We start from the raw sequence: 18,684 nt of genomic DNA, 5'->3' as shown, positions 1-18,684 counted from the left end.
TCTTCATAACGAGTATACGTAACCGCAGCGGTAGCCTGGTGATCCCACGTTACTCGCTCCAGTAGTGAGTAGCCTGATGAAAATGCAGGGCCAAAAGGGTTCTCCTCGTGCAGTGGTCCTGTTCTGTGTGTGGGCAGTCGTGTTTATTCACTCTGCTTTGCAGAGTTCATGTTTAGCCCTGCTACAGCAGGCGGGGAGTCAGCTAAGTGCTCTCCTAGTGCATGCAGCATCAGTGGAAGTGGTAAAGTAGGAGGCAAATTATTGTGGTTTTTTATTGTCAGGAAGGTGAGAGGCAAACAGAAGCCAAACCAGATCATAAATCCAAGCAAAACCTTTACAGATTTGCTGATTAGACGCTGGTAAGCAGAGCAGACTAGGATCTAGAGCCATTGCAGAAACGAATATGAAATGCCAACATTGCCGGTTTTATCAGGTGATTTTCAGAATAGAACTGAGCTTGGAGAACTCTTCCACAAGGTCCCTGTTGCTGAGTGTTGTGCTCATTTTCCAGTCGTAATCCGACTTGAGTTCGTAGGGAGTATGCTCGGAGTAAGTATTTTCAGGATCAGATCTGCAGACAATGTAGTCGACTGGAGATTCTTGTATGGGAGTCAGCCATACATCAGTGAGAAACTGAATTAGGTATGACCTCGTAAGCTGTTTTCCTTCCTCCATTTCTAATTGAAATAATTAGATTACTTCAGTCAAGGTCAAAATAGTGCCAAGTAGGTAAAATGAGTATTAGAGGGTTTTTTGGCTTGAGTTTTGGGTGTTTTGTGGGTTTTTTTTGACTTTCCCTTAAGGCATTCCAGTTATTCCATTTATTCTTTTGTCATTTTTCTTTCCCGTCTCACAGGCTGTGGGCATGTTTAGAGCTGACAGCCTGAAGCGTTTTTCATCATGGTCTCTAAATCCCTTTTCAGTAAATAGCCTGCATGGATGTTTAAACTGAAGGCACATTCCTTACTTGGTTCATGGGAGCGTTTGTTTACACCAAGTTGTGTTGGTTTTGTTTTTTTTTTTTTACTTTGTTCTTGATAATTTTCCTCTGAACTGTTTGCAGTTGGTGTGTGTTTGTGTGTGTGTGTACACATATCTGTGCATATATTAAGAAAGAAAAAAAACAAACCACAAAATCCCCCAAGTTCTCTGGTGCTGATCTTTTTTTGTGAGTAACTTACTTCAATCCAGAATATGTAGAAACATCATCCTCTTGTAGTTGTGTTTTCTTGGTTTATTTCTTGGGTTTTTTTGGCATTGAGTCACTTTTCCAATGTTTTGGATGTAGGTGTTGATGGGCAGTAATACTTATTACTTTTTTATTAAAACTTTTCCAAAATGTGCATTCTGCAAACTACACATGCTGACTTACTTCCTGTGGCAGCCTCCTCAAAAGCGAGCTGGTATTTAAGACCATCATCCTACTCAAGTGGTTAGACACTCAAGTCTCTTCACTTTGGCATTGTGAAATACTTCCTTAAAGTAGATGATCAAGTGGATCTTTTTAAATTCTTTCTATTTTTGTGACCCATTTTAAAAACAGTCTTTCATCTTTTAGTTTCCACAAGTCTTACTTAGGAGTATCTTATTCTGTTGAGACCTCTTTCACATCGTCCTCCAACATTTGATTGCTTTTCTCTAATTCAGAGAACTTCTTTATGGCCCATGGGTCCAAGAAATCTGGATGCCTTTTGAGATGCGTTTTTCTTAGCGTGCAGCGCTCTAGTTTCTTGTAAATTTAGGCATTACAAAAGCTTATTTAATCTTACATTGTTATAGTAAAAAATGGGAGAACAAGTAATTTCAAAGACCTCATAAATCACAGCTGTGGGAGCTGGAAAGTTTCCCGTGTTCACTAGTTTAAAATCAAAGTGATAACTGATACCTGGGGTATGACAGTGGCTGCTCTGTAACCTTGTGATGAGCTACAAGAACTGATTTCTCATGGAGATTTGATGACAACTTTATTAATCCAGCCAGTTGTTGACTGAGTATTTTATTTCGAAATGTGGAAGTGAGCTTTCATGATTGATAAATATGGGTTTGTTTCATCTGAGGTTTTTGTTTTATTTTGTTTTGTTTATTTTAAAGCTTTAGAAGTGTATGTAAATGCATTGAAGATGTGGTAGTAGCTCAAGATGCACTGGAAGTACCAGGCAGTAGCTACAGTGAAAGCCCTTCATTCTAGGGATGCTTTTGTTGGTTTTCTTCTTTTACTTTTTCCATTAGAAATACGAATTTCACGATGTTAACAAAGAGGTACAGATGAGCTTCCAGATATTTGAAATAGGTACCTAAGACCTGTTGATAAGTGTCAGTCTAGGTGTCCTGTGGAAAATGAAGGTTTGAGGAAGATCAGTTCTTTATTTTCTGATTATTTGCTTCATGTAAACCTTTTGGAATTTCAGGTTTCTCACCTTTGTAACTCTTTCTGAGGAAGTGACAAGTTTAGCTTGTATTTTGGAGCTGCTCGATCTGTTTCGATCCTGCGCTCATGACAGCTGTGTTTTCAGTCAGAGCTGGTGTGAGTTTTCAGTCAGACTTACTGCCAAAATCCCTGTTCTGAAAGTTTCTTTTATGAGTTACTGGGAGTGTGACAAAGGCTGAGTAGGTGGTTACTTGGAACAGACTACAAAAACCCCAGCAATTTCGCATTTCTAAACTTGCTTCATCTCTCTAGATCTGCTTCTGTCCTCTGTCATCTTTTCATTATCTTTCCAACACCTTTCCTTGGTTACCTGACAATGCATCCCTTTAAGTTAGAAAACCTAGAAAACAGGTGAGGGACAAGCAAGTTATGTTCCAGGACCCAATAAACATAGTGCAGTTACATTGTGTAGGTTCACCTCGTGGATAGCAACAAACCTGAGCTGAAACCAGAATAAGCTCTAAATTGTCTTCCCTCACATGCAAAAAACTAAAGTTATGAGCAGCAGCAGCACAAAATCATCTTCATCATATCATTGGTTTTCCTGTAAAGAAACCTTGAAAACATTGACAGTAAAGTTCTGTGAGGGACTGCAGGTGCTCCTTGTAAGACCTTTTGCTTCGGTCTAGTGCCGTGAGTGTAAGTTACTGCAGCCCAGCATATCCAGTGCTGTCAGGTTTAAAACTTGAGTTGCTTCCTTAGTTCATGCTGGAGATGGTTTAATAGAAATCACCCCTGTCACTGCCGTTAGTTCTAAGTATGTGAACGTTGTAGGGTTTTTGTGTGTTAATTTTGCATACGCACTGCAGAAAAACGTGTAGGTTTTTATTTCTATTCCAGTTGGGTTTGGTCTCCCAGCTAGCCCACGTAGCAGGGCTGTACGAGAAGCTCGTGTAGTTAGTGTTGTGTTTGTGATCTGTATGCAGATGGCAGAGCTTTAAGCTGTATTAAAATCGCTTGCGTTGGTAACATTTAATTGTGGCTGAATTTATTCCTTGTGTTAACGTATCTGAATATTCAGCGTTTATTGCCCCATGAGAAACATACGAGTACACTAAATACTAATTCATCAAAAGTACAGTGATTCATATGTATAACTTGTTTATTTTTAATTTTTGTTCATTTTTGCAAGATACTAATTGTATTGTCTTGCTGTACTAAAGGTGCTTTTTTTTTTTCTTTTTTGTTGTGTGGATAGTGCATGTCTTACTGTGTAGAACATATTGCATGTTATTGATGCATGTTTGAAATTTGTTGTGTCCTTCAAGGCATGATAAGTGGCTATCCACCGGTGCTGCCACCTTTGCAGGGCCCAGTTGATGGCATTGTTAGCATGGGCAGCATGCAGCCACTTCACCCAGGGGTGCCCCCACCCCACCAACTTCCGCCAGGTATGCCAGGCATCCCAGGCATCCCACCACCCGGTAAGAATGTCATCCTCATTCGCTCCTTGTTTCATTTTCATGTACTTGCCATTTAACCAGTTGTTACAGAAAGGATCTGCAGCTTGTTTTGGTCATAGCGTTTGTTTCTGAACGTAGCAGGTTTGTTTAGCTGCAGCGCACGCGATGCACTGCTGAATATATGAGGTGTATGCAGAACGTTGACAGAACAGCACGTCCAGTAAAGCGGCAGGGGAAGGTTACTGAAGAAACGTGACGCTGCTCCAGCAGTAGTTTTGCTCCAGCCCAAAAACTTGACAATTTTGCTTGGGTTTATCAGAGGTCTGAAAAGCTGAAATCAGCTTATTCGTATCCTTGTCTCATATAAACAGCGTCCTTCCACTCCTCTTTTTCTTATTTAAAGTGGGCTTATAAATGAAATTTATTGCTCTCATTCCTTACTGAACTCTTCTTCAGAATGTTAATGTTTATCAGTGGGCAGACTGCACTTAAATGAACCTGGTCATGTAAGACCCCTTGTCCACTGGGGCACTGACACGTGGTGTTGTAAAACAGTGTTCAGATTAAACCTTGCTGGTAGAATAATAATGGGAATCATCTGGGGATAAGGTGACCCCAGTATACTATTGTGGCCAAATTTTGAATCGATTTTTGAGAGCATATCTGCTACGTGTTTGCTACTTTTTTTGCCATGCTTTTGATGGCAAGTGAGGCTGAATGAAACACAAACATTTTCCCAGTGTTAATGCTATTAACATATCCCTATAATGGGGAAAAAATGTTCATCTGCCTTCTCATCCTGTTTTCTGCTGATTCTTCCGGTTTTTACCTCTGATAACTCATGTGTCTGTTTAAAAGATGTGCATCCCATATGTTCAGCAGTTGAACAAGCTGTGGACTTGTGGACAAGCCGTGCCTGCCCCTAACGCCGCTTGCAACTGTGTTTATCAGAAACTCTGTTATGACTTTATCTGTATGTAAATTAGTTTGGGGTTTTTTGTTTGCTTGTGTATTTTTTTTTTTTAAATCCATGAGTATTAGGTGTGCAGCTTGCAGCTTCGCTGGTGTGTGAGATTCACATGATGTCATGTAGAGGGCACGGGAAAACAGCTGTGGCTGAGCCTGCCCTGACTCGCCAAGGCGGCGACGTTTAGCACGCATCAGCAACGTACAAATGTTTGGGAGGTGAATCCAGGATAATTAATTTCTTTGAAGAGTTTTTCCCACTGGAGAAGTGGGCTTGTATGTATGGTGTTTGAGAAGATATGGATTAGGGAAAAAATAACGCCTGGGAATGGAGGACCACATGTGAAGTGGTGCTAAATTGGGCGGGGTGGGCTAAGGGCGAAGCCGTGCTCTGATGCTGGAAAGGGGAGGCTGCCTTCCTTCAGACCTCTTCGCTTTGTACCAAGAAGATACTGTGCCATGTTCCACAATTTGTATTTTCAGTGTTTTTCCCAACCTCTGACTTGCTGTTAGCACAGATATATTGAAAATGGGGGCTGTGATCAAATGGAAAACGCATTTGAAATACGCTTTTGTGTGCAAAATGCAGTGGCACGTCTTTTGATCACTGACACAGAAATCTGCATGCAGATTAAACCCCCAGGAAGAGCACAGTTAGTTTGCAGCTTTTCCAATGAATATAAGAAGCAGCATAAACAGAAAGAAAAGCAGCAGCACGCATAGCTTTCATTTTTTCAGACCAAAGCATCTCTATGTAAAATATCAGGAACCACATGACTCTCATTTAGATCCGTAAATTTTTGTGTATAAGACTGACGTGGGTGTTTTCTGCTGTACTCTGTACAATAGGGAAAAGCCTCAATATGTTTGAGAAAAACTGACAGTTTTTATTTTCTTGAAATATGTTTCAAATGTTCGTCGGTCTCATATATAAGACTATTCAAGGTTAACCTGCAAGTTGTGTTTTGTATCAGAGAGATCTAACCGAACTTGTGCAATGGCTTGGATTTCCTCCTGCTGTGAATATATTTTATAAAACTGAACACAAGGAAATGTTAAATGTTGCTAAAGCGATCAGCATTTCCTTTCTTAAAGGATTCTAGGAAGATCCTGTCAAGCCAAAGACATATACTATAAATTAAAAGATTTAGTTAGGCAATCACTAAGTAATGTGGAAAAAAAAAAAGAAACCCAAAAACTATTCACTTTGCATTTCTTTAAATTAATTCAGCAGGCCACATATCAGTGTTTGGTAGTTGTCATGTTGGCTCTTTTTTTTTTTTTTATCATTCAGAAACTTCTAAAGTGTTTTTTTTTATGGGGGAGAGGGGGCTATTTGAATGTCATACATCTGTTTAAAATAACTGTAAGAAATGATATTAAAGTATAAATTCTTACTATAGAAGACCAAAGAGGTATTTGTCACTGCTCTGAAATAAGACTGATTATTTTATATTTTGGAATATAGGTGTTATAGGCCAAAATGTGTCCCCCATGGTAGGCACTCCAGCACCAGGAGCAAGTCCTTTCGGACAGCAGGTGAGTCATTTTTCCAGTATTTATGAGGCTCTAAAGGCTCTGAATTAGCATTTGAACAGCATCTCAGTTAGGACATGTAGGGATGCACATGGCCTTTCCCAGGGAGAACATAAAGCAAATGTACACCCATGTATTTAGAACCAGTTAATATTTTGCACTTAGAGTTTGTGTCCTTATTTGTTGGTTGAATTGTTATTAGACTAATTAGGTTCTGTCCACTGGGATAACTTTTGCAGTATAAGCAAGACAGTATTTTGTTTTGCTATGTTTTCCTACCACTAAATGAAGAAGAGTCATTTCAGCACACTGTTAAACTGCTGATAATTTAGGTTTTGCATGCTTTGGTGGTGCAGAGAGGATGCTGTCCACTTTCTCAGCCGTCGATGAGTGGGTAGAAACTGTTTTGTTTGCTCCCATGTTTCACAAACTGATGAAGCAGATACTTATTGGCAGTGCAGAATTTGTGAGTTTGGATAGCAGCAATGATCAGACGGTCCTTCTCAGTGATTAGTACATGAAGTGTTCAGCACATTCCCAATTTTATTGGCCAAATCTTTGCATCATAAAGGGGAAATGTGACTTTTGGTTAGAAGGTGTAAAGAAAACCAGAAGCTGAGTGAGAAAGTAATAAAGTGCATATTTCATGACATTGAGTTATTCCAGACCACAAACCTGTGCTAAAAGTTCTCGGTACTGCTACGTAATCACAATGGTGCGAATTCTTATTTGTGACTGTGATTTTTTTGTGTGTGTCTGTTCCTGCAATTTTTGCCTGAGAGCAATCGGCATTTATTTTGTGGAAATGTCCCAGTCCAAGGATCAGGGTCAGTTTGGATTAGACATTTTAGAGCTAAACCTGCACTTCACAGACCATACAGTTTCTGATCAAATTAGAGAAAGCACAAAATAAAAAGGAGGCAAAAGGAGTAATTAAGGTTAATAGGAGAAGAGGAGAAATGGTGATAATAATCAGAGTATGTTTACATAGATTAGAAATATGAACAATGTTATCTGTTAAATATGAATATGGTTTGTTGGCACTTGCGCTCTCTGTGCATCTCCGTGTCCCCAAGAGACAGCCCTGCCTGAAGTGGATGTCTTCCAGGGAAATTTTCTTATGCCTCTGCTCATAACCTGTTTTGAAGCTCCGTTGTATGAGGATGACCTGATGCAGAGATGTGAAGTGGCTTCCCTGCAGTTCCCCCAGATGTGATCTCTCTGTCGCTTTGTCATTGCAGATAGGAATCCTTGGCCCGCCGGGACAGCAGGCACCCCCTCCGTATCCCGGCCAAAGCCCAGCAAGTCAGCCTGTTATGCAGCAGCCCACAACTCCCATGTTTGTCTCCCCTCCACCAAAGACACAGAGGCTTCTTCATTCTGAAGCCTATCTGAAATACATTGAGGGGCTTAGTGCTGAATCAAATAGTATTAGCAAGTGGGACCAGACCCTTGCAGGTAAGGCTTTTGATACAGGGTGGGATGTCTCCAGACAGAACATGCTTCTTTGTAACCATTAGTACCTTTTGCTTTTATGGAAAATGCTAAATGAATCTGCTGCTTACCTAATAAAACGTGCACGTGCAAGTAATTGTTAAAACAAATCAACAGACTGGGAATATGTATGTTATCAGCAGGCTAATTTCACCAGCGTTGTATAAATCTAAGAATGAATTGTGTGGGCTTAAATACTCGGGGTAAAAGTTATCCTGTGGAATTATATTCACCGTTTCTAGAAAAACGGTGGTGAATGTTAAAGCCAGTAGATAACGGGGCCGTTTCTTGACCTTCCAGCACGACGACGAGATGTCCACCTATCGAAAGAACAGGAGAGCCGACTCCCTTCGCACTGGTTGAAAAGTAAAGGGGCTCACACCACGATGGCCGACGCGTTATGGCGGCTGCGAGACTTGATGCTACGAGACACCCTTAACATCCGCCAGGCCTACAACATAGAGAATGTTTAGTCGCATAATCACTTCGCTCTTTGATACCGGCATAGGAGCAGTTTTGTGGAACAAGAGCTGTTTTAGTTACCGGGTGGGGAGAGAGAACCAACAATAATTTGTATTGCATTTTACTGTACATTGCGAGACCATTTTTATATAAGGACACTTTTAATAAGCATATTTCGCTTTTTGTTATATTAAGTTGACTTTATCAAATACACGGATTTTTGCATATGTTTCCTTTGTTTGAAAGGCGATTTCATAATTGGTTGAGTGTAGTTGAGGATTCATCTTTCTTATACTTTATTGCTGAGAATCTGATGCCATTGTTTTTATATAAAAGAAGAAAAAAGAAAACAAAGTATTTGCAGATTGATACAGTGGAATGTGAAATTAGTCGTAGTTTACATCTTAGAAGGATGTGTGTACATGTGCTTGTGTGTGCTAGCCACTTGAGCAGAAATCTCTCTTGGATGTGAACAGGAAGGATCTCTTAAAAGAAGCTAAAGGTAAGGTGTGCATTGATGTGAGGGAAAAATGACATTTCGGGTCATTAACGAGGCAGCTGAGTGGGCCACAGCAATCATGGAAGTGCTCGTGTGGACGGGACAAGGGTGTCTTGACCGCTAATGTTGTCCAGTCCTGTCGGGTTATTTATTCGTGTAGCCGAGGCCATTGTGATCCTAAATCAGTAACAGAATACATATGCTGGCACGCCCTTAGGAGGTGACATGTTTCATCTACCATGACCTGCTTTGGGGGTTCTGTGATGTCCCTAACACCAAGCAGTGGGAAGGGGACGCTTCCTCCCTAAGCAGTTCTGCCTGCGTGTGGGAGAGGCATGCAGAACGTCGAACCAGTTCTGGTCTTGGAAGGTAAGTTAGAGGAGAAGGAAAGTTGAGTTGTTTTGTTAGCGTAGGAACGTGATGTTTTTAAATTCACACCTATTCTGTTAATGATTGGGCATTGTAAGACATTTTTGTACGCTTTCTTTAAGTGTATTGATTCACCTTAATGAAAGTTTTTCAATGCAAAATTTGAGAAATTTGACACAACTTTAAAGTAAAATACTACTGTATGGTACGTGTAAGTTCAGCATACCAAGTACGTTGGAGAAATAGAGTACTTGCATTGCAGCCTTCAGAGGGTTTGGTTTTATTTTTTCTTTTTCTTTTCTTTTTTCTTTTTTTTTTTTTTTTTTAGCTAAGTAAGGTAGGTATAGACTTTTCTTGCCAAATTTCAAGGTTGTGGCTGCCTTCTGCTAAAGACTTACCTGTCCTCGTAACTAACCGACCTTTTGGACTGCAAAGTTATTTGTTTAAAGGTAAATCCTTTAATGAATTTAATTTTTTTAAAAAAAAAAAGAATTAATACTTTTGAATTGCGTTAAGTAACTGGGAAAGCTACAATAATTTGAAAAAATGGCACCTGGTCACTGCAACTCAGTCCAAAAGAACTGATTTACTGATACACATCATCTTACTGCTAGAGATGTTCATCATTTGGAAATGTTTTTTAAAGTCTAATGGTACAAACCATTTTCATTTCAGTATCTTTGGCAGAAGGTTAAATATTTTTCTTCAAATACTGGATATCTTGGGTTTTGTTTTGCTGATGTAATTAATACTGATGAGGGAAGTGACATGTGCAAGTATAAACTGTTATTTAATTTTACTGGGTAATTCCTCTACCGCTCCTGTTGCAATCCTCCAGTTACTGCGCGGAAAACCATGTAATTACAAACAGGCACTTAAGGACAGTTGAGGTCAGATGTGCAATGGATATGAAGAAAATGGAGCGAAGCAACATATAGGGAAATTGCAATTTCAAACTCTACAATTAGCACGCTGTGGTACAGAAATTTTTACTGGCCTTTGCAAATGACCAATTGTACTTAATAAAGTAGAAACTGAATAAGCTTAGACCACCCCCACATATACAGTATCATCTTAAAATGTGTTTAAATTACCATAGGCTTTGCAATTTTTAGCCACAAAGATGGGACATTGAAGTGAATCAGGCAGCAAATCCTAGTTTTTGAGTGTTTGGAACTACCATGGATTGTACTAATACACCACCAGATTCTCCTACTTCTCAGCATTAACAAAATTACACCAAAGAACCTGGGATGGATTTTAGTTAAGTTATTGCTTTATTTATTTTCTTTTGAGGACTGGATGGGACTCCCTTTGGAGCCTGTATAACTCAGATGTTTAATTTATCCGAAGGTCAGTGATGAGCAGACTGCAGCACTGACTCTCTCCTGCCCAAGCAGCTGAAGCCCTACTTTCACTGCTCTTTCTGGCCCAGGAGCAAGGGATTGGAAGTGCAAACAAAACCTGGGTCCTCCCGCGAGGCAGTGCAGAGCACTACCACTAAGCCGCTGGGCTGGCCCGAATCAATTATTTTAAGCTTTGTTTATTTATTTCGAAATCATGTCTCTATATTGGAAGCAGTTCAGTCGATTGCAGTAAAGTTTAGAATGTAATGGCTACAGTCTAGAATTCAAAACCAGCAAAAGAAACTGTTTTCTGACTCTGGTTTAAAAAAAAAAGAAAAAAGAAAGACACGTCTGTCCGTCTTTCTCTTTCTCTCTCTTTGTGGGTGTTTGAACCCCTCATTTGTTTTCCACTGCCGTTCATTGTACTGGCGTAAACAAAACTTTCACATTAAAATAAAAGTATGTATGGGAAATGGTTGGATTCTGTGAGAGTGGAAAATAGATTAATCTAGGACTGGTATTTTCATAAACACCAGCCGGAGACGACTAACAATTATTTGTTCTCTTCCTCAGTCCTGCCCTTCCATGAGAAAATTTACTGTTTGTGTAAAAATTCAAAACGTTGATGTTGGTGACTTTTTTTCCAGCGTATGTTTTTGGACCTGGTTAATCCATGCTTGGCTTTTCATTAGATCTTGTACTCCTGAAGGTTGAGCTGCTAACCAGGTTTATAACGTGTATGTACCATCACTTTGTTTACCTGAGTCTTTTTAATTTGAATAAAAATAGTTTGCAAAGTGTTTTGGATTAACCAGGTTTGAGTGTCCCATCAAGACTTTTGTTAGGATTTTATTTCAATTAATTCTGGCTGTTGCTGATCCAGAATTTATCAAGTCCTTAGTACGTGCGTGCTTGTGCGTGGGTAAAGAATCCTCTAAATTTCGTCCCGTGTATTGTAAGACATGCCTGGCAGGTGATAAGAACAGTGATGCAGAAAACTGTGGTTGAAAATTGAGCCATAAGAAGCACGAGCAGTAAACCTTGAAAAGTGTGTGACGCACTGGGAACGAGCTGAGTGGAGATGATAAGATTCGGTCAGGCGCAGATGCCCCCACGTTTATTGCTTTGAAAATAAACAGCAAGCCTTAATTTCATACTGGAAGCTAACCTCGTTCAGGACTGTCTTTTATGTAGCTGTGTAATAAAGGAAATGAGAACAGTAATATGGGAAAAGCATTTTAGACAACAAAATTAGAAGCCGGGACAGAAATTTTCTATAATACCAGAAACTGCAAGAAAAATTAAGTGATAGCAACCTCTCAAGGGGCCCCTGACGTAAAATTTCCAAAGAGCTATTAAAACACCCAGAACAGATAGCATTATATTTAATTAACATGCATTCACGTCTTCGACCTGGGGGATACATGCTCCCTCTCGCACAGGCTGCCAGCTGTACAGAACTTCCACCTTCCGAAAATTTGAGGGTGCAGTTGCACAGAGGAGACTAATCCTAATCATCTTCCCCATCTCGTTTGCTCAGTCTGAGATACTGAAGATCACCCACAGATGACTGTAATCCCCTCTTGGCTGCGGATGCACTGAATGGGAGTGGTGTTTCAAAATGGCTGGGTGCTCTGAACACCAAGTAAGAAATGGGATCTAATTATTGGATATATGTGGAATTTTCTGATTAATAAAATAAACCTCATGTTCCTCTGCTTACTGCATTTTCCAGCAAGTCTAATTCGACCATCATACAAAGAAACAAAACAACAGCTGCTGCAGTGCAGTAGGATTTGGTGATCCTGGATAAAGAGATTTCCAGTCTCTGTCAGGCATCGGGAGACATGGTGGTCTCCTATGGTCGGTCCTTCCTGTGCTGAGAGGGATCAGAAATCCAGCGCAGAAGTCTGGCTGTGCAGTTTATCATCTGGACAAAACTGGTGAAGGATGGTCAGTCGAAGCCTGTGCAGCTGTCTCTACAGGGAGTGCCCAAATTCAGTTTCCATTGGATGGTTTTTGGGAGGACTAGAATTAATCCTCATGCTTTGTGCAAAGCACCAACATCCAGTGACAACTTAAGGAAATTCCTCAAGACCAGTCATCCCACCAGTGCCCATGGCAGGTTTTTGCACCTTTCTCAGAGGCACCTGGGGCTGGCCATAACCAGAGTGCAGATTCAGTTTCCTGTCTGTGTATGAAGTCCAAAGTGAGAGCTCACCTCCACTGAAGATAGGAGAAGTTTTGCTCCAGGGAAGAATGCCCCAGTACATAACAGATGACTATTTTTTCCTTTTTCTGCTCTTGAAAAGCTGGGACAAAACCACTGCACCACTCTGCCAGGGAGGAGGAGGACAGGCTGGGCACACACATACTTCCTTTACCAGAACTTCTTTTCAGTACTTTCCTGGCTCACCACAGGTCTTTCAGCAGGCAGCAGCTTTGGGTGCACAACAGCAGGGGATCGATCAACCAACAGATCCATTCTTTCCACAAAATCATTCCGGATCGTTGGTGAAATTGTCCCCTCTAACGCCGGAGTGGTGAGCAGCATTGCTCATACGTAAGGATCACTGCTCATTCACAGATGACTATTTACTGCTGCTGCTTTACCAACTTGAAATTTTTGACGCTTGATACCGGTATTGGCCTGACTCCTGCAGTTTGGAAATCTTTCAGCAGAAACGCTTTGTTAATTCTCAGGATGTCCTGCTGCAAAGCGAACTCGAGACCACTGTTTGTAGACGCCGAGTCGCGTTCTGGGCTGCCACCAGATGAACTCCCTGAGGAAGGAACGGACGTGGACGCACTCAAGCCCACAAGTGGCAGGGGCTCAGCAGTGCTTAAAATGAAAGCTGTGTTCCTGGCTTGCTCCCGCAGCGTGTAACGGCAGCAGTGGTGTGTTCCCAGTGCTGGCCTGAGCTCTGAGCTGTAGGAGAGTCCTCATTTCTTCCCCGTTGCCTACCACCGCAGCAGACAGCTGGAGGGGGAAGCTGGAGGATGGGAAGGAAATGGTGAAACGTGAGCCAGAAAGAAGATGGGGAAGGCAAAGAGCACAGAACTGGGTGTCAGCAGGGATAAAACTCAGAAAACAAATGAAGACCTTGGTTGTTGAAAACTGGGTGTAGATTAAAACTGATAATAAGTCCCCAAATCCCCAAGTGTCCGGTACTGGAATGGGCTGGGCGGCGGGGCCTTACAGCTACTCTTGTTTCTAGCGTTAGCGAGAGACTGGCAAATCAAAGAATGCAGAAGGATCAGCACTAGCAAACACATTGTGGAATCAAGAATACAGGTCAGATTTCTGAATGTCAAGCTTCATCTTTTGTCACAACAGATCTGTGTTGCCTGAAGTCATACTTGCCAACTTGAGGAAGGATTTTATTCCTGCACTGGCCACAGAACTCCCTGACACCAAACTTTCTTGCAACTGCAGCCTGTCTCACTTTCTGTTTACCTGCCTGCAGCCACCTAAGAGATCTTCCAGACACGCCCGGCACTCTCAGCTGCAAGTGGGAAACAGTGCTGCAAAGGAAGAGCTCTGAAGTGAGAAACTGGACCTTGACTGATGTCTGTGAAACACTCTGCTATTACTACACGAGTGCTAAGAAAAGCCACGGGAAGTTTTCACACCAGGCTCCTGAGAAGTAACTAGGGCACAGGCTCCTCCTTAAAAAAAAAAAAAAAAAAAAATTGAAAAAGCTGTTTGTTCTACGGAAACCAAGCACTGGCAGGAGTGCCAAAATGCTCCAGAAGTAAAGGCAGATGGAGCTAAAGCTCAATAATTGTCAAAATCTGGCTTTTTATTAATGTTTTAGTCTTTATTGTATAGCTACAGTCAGGATTTACTTCAGTGGAATCATCTGTGACTGCAAAAAAAAGCTTGTGCAAGAGCATTTGAACTTGGGCTCTATCTCAGAACGAAAGTCAAAATCTAATTCTTACTACTTCTGAAATTGAGGTTTTCCCCAAGGAATTCAATTGCTGTCCAGTCAAAGCATGCAGCGGCACAGTCACATCTTTAATTCCCTGTCATTTTTTTATCTCCTGAAAACACAAGCAGTCCTCCAGATCAAGTCCTTGGAAGACACAACACAAAGTACAGCGGTTGCCCTCCGCTTGCAAGTTGAGTACTTGCACCATAACATCTTCAAAACAGCCAGTCTTTTTAGCTGATGAAAACTTGCTTCTGTGGAAAACAGCTGTGAGGAGTTGGCACAGGGACACATGGAAGTGTATGAACTCCCTCGGGTTTGTTTTCAGGCTGATCTTAAGTGGCTTCTTTGTGGAACCCTCAACATATACACAGACCATGAGAAATGAAACGAATTGCATCCATGTATGATCCGCGCCGATACCACTGCACTGGTCACCGACACGCTGCCGCGCGCTTGAGAGCTCCTGTCACTGTGCTAAGGAGTAAAACAAACCTTAAAAGCCGTCCAGGATGTAGCAGTTAGCTCTGTTTTCCTTCTCTGGGGAGACGGGAGTCCTGCACACAGAGTTCGGGTTTGCTAGGACCGCCTTGTGCCTGCTACCAGGTAAATGCATCGGACTTTTCCCCCAGAGCCCTCAGCCCAGTTCATGGTTAGAGCAGCAACAATGGGTATTACAGCACTTGCAGGCAGCGGAGCCTGGATGCACGGATGACTTTCCAAACAGTGTGGGCTGAGCAAGCACTGAGCAGTAAGTCTGTCCTTGTTTTATCTAGTGACAATTATGCCACACTGGAAAGAAAACAAATCGGACGCAAGAGTAGTTTCTGTCAGCACAAAGGAAACTGACAAAGTTACTATTTCCATTGCGCTATTACGTATGCAACATGGAACGTTTCTTTCCCATTGGTCTTGTCACAACAATGGTGTCTCATCCAGCAAAGAAAAGCAGTAGCCAGACTCTGTTGACTCAGTTTAGTTTATTTAAACATACTAAATACACATTAAATAACTGGCAGAGCCCAAAACACAGTGAACTTTTCACTACTGTATTTGGCTTAAATACAAAATATTAAAGATAGGAAGTCGATGGAAGAAGAAAACTGCCAAAACCATCTGAGAGTGTATGACACAAACGTGTGGATTACAGTTCGTCTTGCAGAGACCTCTTCCCCTACCATCCAAGTGGCAGCAATGCTTCTTTGGTATTGACACAGTTGAAGCATTCAGGACCTTCCCCTTGAAATGTTTCAGCTAAAATTCATTTTTTTCCATCCTTGCCTCGTACTGTCTTTCAGATCGTTTTCTACGGTAAACATCATCTGCCAGAAAAAGATTTTATTATATTAGCATTTTCCAAGTGCAAGATGGTATTAAACGTATGATGCCTGTCATCTCTTTTTAAGCTTTCCAATCCAATTTTCTCTTGCAGACATTGACTGACAGGCAACCAAATATTCAAGCCAACACAAATCCTTATTACCACTTAAAAATAGCTCATGTTCTCCCACCCATCCAGGCTAAAGTTCTTCCCATCAGTCCTCATGAAATGTTTTTATAGGAAAACTAAGTTTCCAGTATGATACAGTCATTTCTTGTCTACTTTCCCGTGAGGGTAATTAAAAATACAAATGCCCAAACTAGCTGAAGCCAAAAGGAAATTAAATTATAGGCACAAAGTCAATGCCTGAGGACTCCCTGCATGGCTTCAGTATTTTAGCTTTTTTTTTTTTAAATAAAAACCCCCACAGGAATATACCCACCTTCATAGTCTTCCTAGTCGTTCTTCCTGCCTCTCCTCACTCTGATCACCCCTAAATATCCATCACCAAATAAAACCTCTCACTGACAAAAAAAAAGAGGTTATCGGGCTTGTACATTGTCACTTTGTATGGATTATGGAGCAGAAGTAAGGCTAAACTGCACTATTACTGTAGTACAGCAATTGGGGTTTTTTTGTACGAAAATAAGGCTCGAGTTGAAATACAGCAGCAGCTACGCAGATGTGCTTTAGTTTCTAACCTGACTTTATTACTATACAGCTATGCCTCAGAAATATTAAACTGGAAAACCACGACAAACCCAAGCCTTCAGAAGTGAGCATGAGAAGCAGTTTTGCTTGCAGTGCATTTGTCAGCTATGGAAATTGTATCGAGCTGTTTTATTCTGCAGGAGACTCAACTAGATTTCCCGTGACAACGAGACTACTCTCACATATAGCGGAGCTGATCCTTTTTCTGAATCACAGAAAAACTTCTAGCACGGTTTGTTAAAGAATGCCACATTAAAACTAAATGCTTTACCTTCTACAAACTGCCATTAGCTAAGTTCTCATGACTCATTTTCATACTTTTTCCTCCAATTAAAAAAGTCACGTGAGATGAACCCACGCCTACATTTACATTCTGACAACCCTGGTGAGTATTTTCAATGTAAAAAAGTCTAATTTAGTATTCTAAACCCAGGGTTTGTGTTTTTTTTTGTTTCTGCCCCGTGTGTTCTGCTGGAGAGACAGAGTCCGGCGCCGGACGTGCTGGTTAAGGGCCCCCCGGGGAGGACCGCACCGCCGGGTCACGGGAATCGCCTCCGCTGTGTCCACCACCGCTACGGGCGGCGACCCGCCGGGGCCCGGCCCTCACTTACAGAAGGTCTCCTGGCCAACGCGGACGTGAATCATGAACCACTCCATCGCTCCGCCGAGGAGGAAGAAGAAGGGCAGGAACCTGTACACGCCGAAGCGCTGCTTCCCAGGCACCAGCTGCAAGAGGCGCTTCAGCCGCTTGCTCACCAGCATGGCCGGGGCGGGGCCGGCGCCCTCAGCACCTCACGTGTGAAGAGGAAAGCGGGGAGGCGGGTGAGCGGCGGAACGAGGCGCGCGGCGGAACGAGGCGCACGACAGCCCGGCCCGCCCCACCTCGCCGCCAGACCGCGGCCGGGAGGCCAACCGCCCCGCGCCCGCTGTAGGACAGCCCCAGGCGCGGGGCTGCAGCCCGCCCTCCTCCCCCGGGCACAGAGAAGCGGGCCGGCCAGGCCCAGCCTCGCCCCCGCCGCCATGGCGGGCGGGCGGGCGCCCACGGCGGCCCCTCAGCCCCCGCCGCCCCCTCCTCCCCGGCCCGGCAGGGGCGCGCAGCCAATCAGCGCGGCGCGCCCGGCGCGCGACCCCGGCGCCACGCGCCCCTCACCTCCAGCGCCGCAGCCCCGGCAGGAGCCGAACGGAAGGACGTGGTGGGCACCCACGTGACCGCGCTCGGGGCGGCCCGCCTCGCCGGATTGGGCGGGGCGGGGCCGGGGGCGGGGCCGCGGCGAGGGACCGCCGCCCCCTCCCACCGCCCCCCGCCGCGGCCGCCCCCGCCGGAGGGGCCGGAGCGCGGGGAGCGAAGCCCACCGGGGCCCCGCCGCCCTCGCGCCTTCTCTGCGGGCGGCCGCCGCCCGCTGTCCCCCCGCACCGCTCGCGGCGAGGCGTGGCGAGGCGCGGCGCGGCCCGGCCCCCTCGCGCCGCGCGGCGGGGATTGGCCGCCCGGCGGGTGCCGCCGCGGGCCGGGGCGGCGGGGAGCGGAGCGGAGCCAGCACCAGCACCAGCACCAGCCCCGGCCGAGCGCGGGCTGCCCCGGGGCTGCAGCGTCCGGCGGGACCATGGCGGCGCTGGGCATGGCGGCGCTGAGGAGGGGCCGTGGCGCGGCCCCCCGGCTGCTCGCCGTGGCCGTCTCCTGCCAGAGCTGCCGCCCCAGAGCCAGCCAGTGCCCCGGGGACGGCGGCCACGGGCAGCCCAGGGACCACCAGCCGGCGGCCCCCGGCAGGGCGCGGCGCGGCGCTGAGCCCGGCCCCGCCGCGGGCAGCCAGCCCCTCCCGGCCGAAGGAGCCGACACCAAGACCTACCTGTGGGCCAGGTACCACGAGATGAAAAAGCTGGTCTACGGTAAGGGCCGCCTCCGGGCGCCGGCACTGCCACGTCCTGCCGGGCTTGGCCTTTTTCCTTTTTCTTTTTCCCTCTTTGCACCTTGGTGCTTTTCCCCGTGCTGCAGAACTGGGCATGTGCCCGTTGCTGTGCAGCTGCCGGGCTTAGAAGCCCTCTCCCTGGCAATGCCATCCACACGCCTCCATCGTCCGAGGCCCTCTGGGACGGTCTTATTCCTGCTGAAATCTGGCCTTGATCTTCCTCTCCCCGTCCTGGGCTTCCCTCTGTGAAGATCTCTCAGCTGGTCTTAGCGTTCCAGGACACGCAGAGTATGTGGGGTTCTTCACAGCT

The 18,684-nt window shown here is 44.4% G+C and overlaps 3 protein-coding genes across 3 annotated transcripts in view; 2 read left to right on the top strand and 1 right to left on the bottom strand.

The window, feature by feature from the left end:
• Nucleotides 1–10,847, top strand: part of PBRM1 (polybromo 1) — a 61,284-nt gene extending 50,437 nt beyond the window's left edge. The window contains 4 exon segments of the mRNA XM_086618799.1: nucleotides 3,697–3,852; nucleotides 6,266–6,336; nucleotides 7,575–7,791; nucleotides 8,128–10,847. Of these exon segments, the coding sequence (XP_086474925.1) occupies nucleotides 3,697–3,852; nucleotides 6,266–6,336; nucleotides 7,575–7,791; nucleotides 8,128–8,300 (617 nt within the window). The 3' untranslated portion in view covers nucleotides 8,301–10,847.
• A 4,552-nt stretch (nucleotides 10,848–15,399) lies between these two features.
• Nucleotides 15,400–17,660, bottom strand: UQCC5 (ubiquinol-cytochrome c reductase complex assembly factor 5). Its single transcript, XM_086619062.1, has 3 exons — nucleotides 17,621–17,660; nucleotides 17,082–17,261; nucleotides 15,400–15,760 (listed from the first exon to the last, which is right to left on the bottom strand). Exons 2-3 carry the CDS (start codon nucleotides 17,230–17,232, stop codon nucleotides 15,693–15,695), a joined length of 219 nt encoding a protein of 72 aa, XP_086475188.1. The 5' UTR covers nucleotides 17,233–17,261; nucleotides 17,621–17,660; the 3' UTR covers nucleotides 15,400–15,692.
• Nucleotides 17,661–18,071: 411 nt separating this feature from the next.
• NT5DC2 (5'-nucleotidase domain containing 2) overlaps nucleotides 18,072–18,684 on the top strand; it is a 28,989-nt gene continuing 28,376 nt past the window's right edge. Inside the window, exon 1 of the mRNA XM_009985458.2 lies at nucleotides 18,072–18,354. Coding sequence (XP_009983760.2) covers nucleotides 18,072–18,354 — 283 coding nt within the window. The remainder of the gene's footprint in view (nucleotides 18,355–18,684) is intronic.

This window comes from Tauraco erythrolophus, chromosome 12, assembly GCF_009769465.1.
Source record: "Tauraco erythrolophus isolate bTauEry1 chromosome 12, bTauEry1.pri, whole genome shotgun sequence".
Taxonomy (NCBI): domain Eukaryota; kingdom Metazoa; phylum Chordata; class Aves; order Musophagiformes; family Musophagidae; genus Tauraco; species Tauraco erythrolophus.
This window is presented reverse-complemented; position numbering and strand designations above follow the sequence as displayed.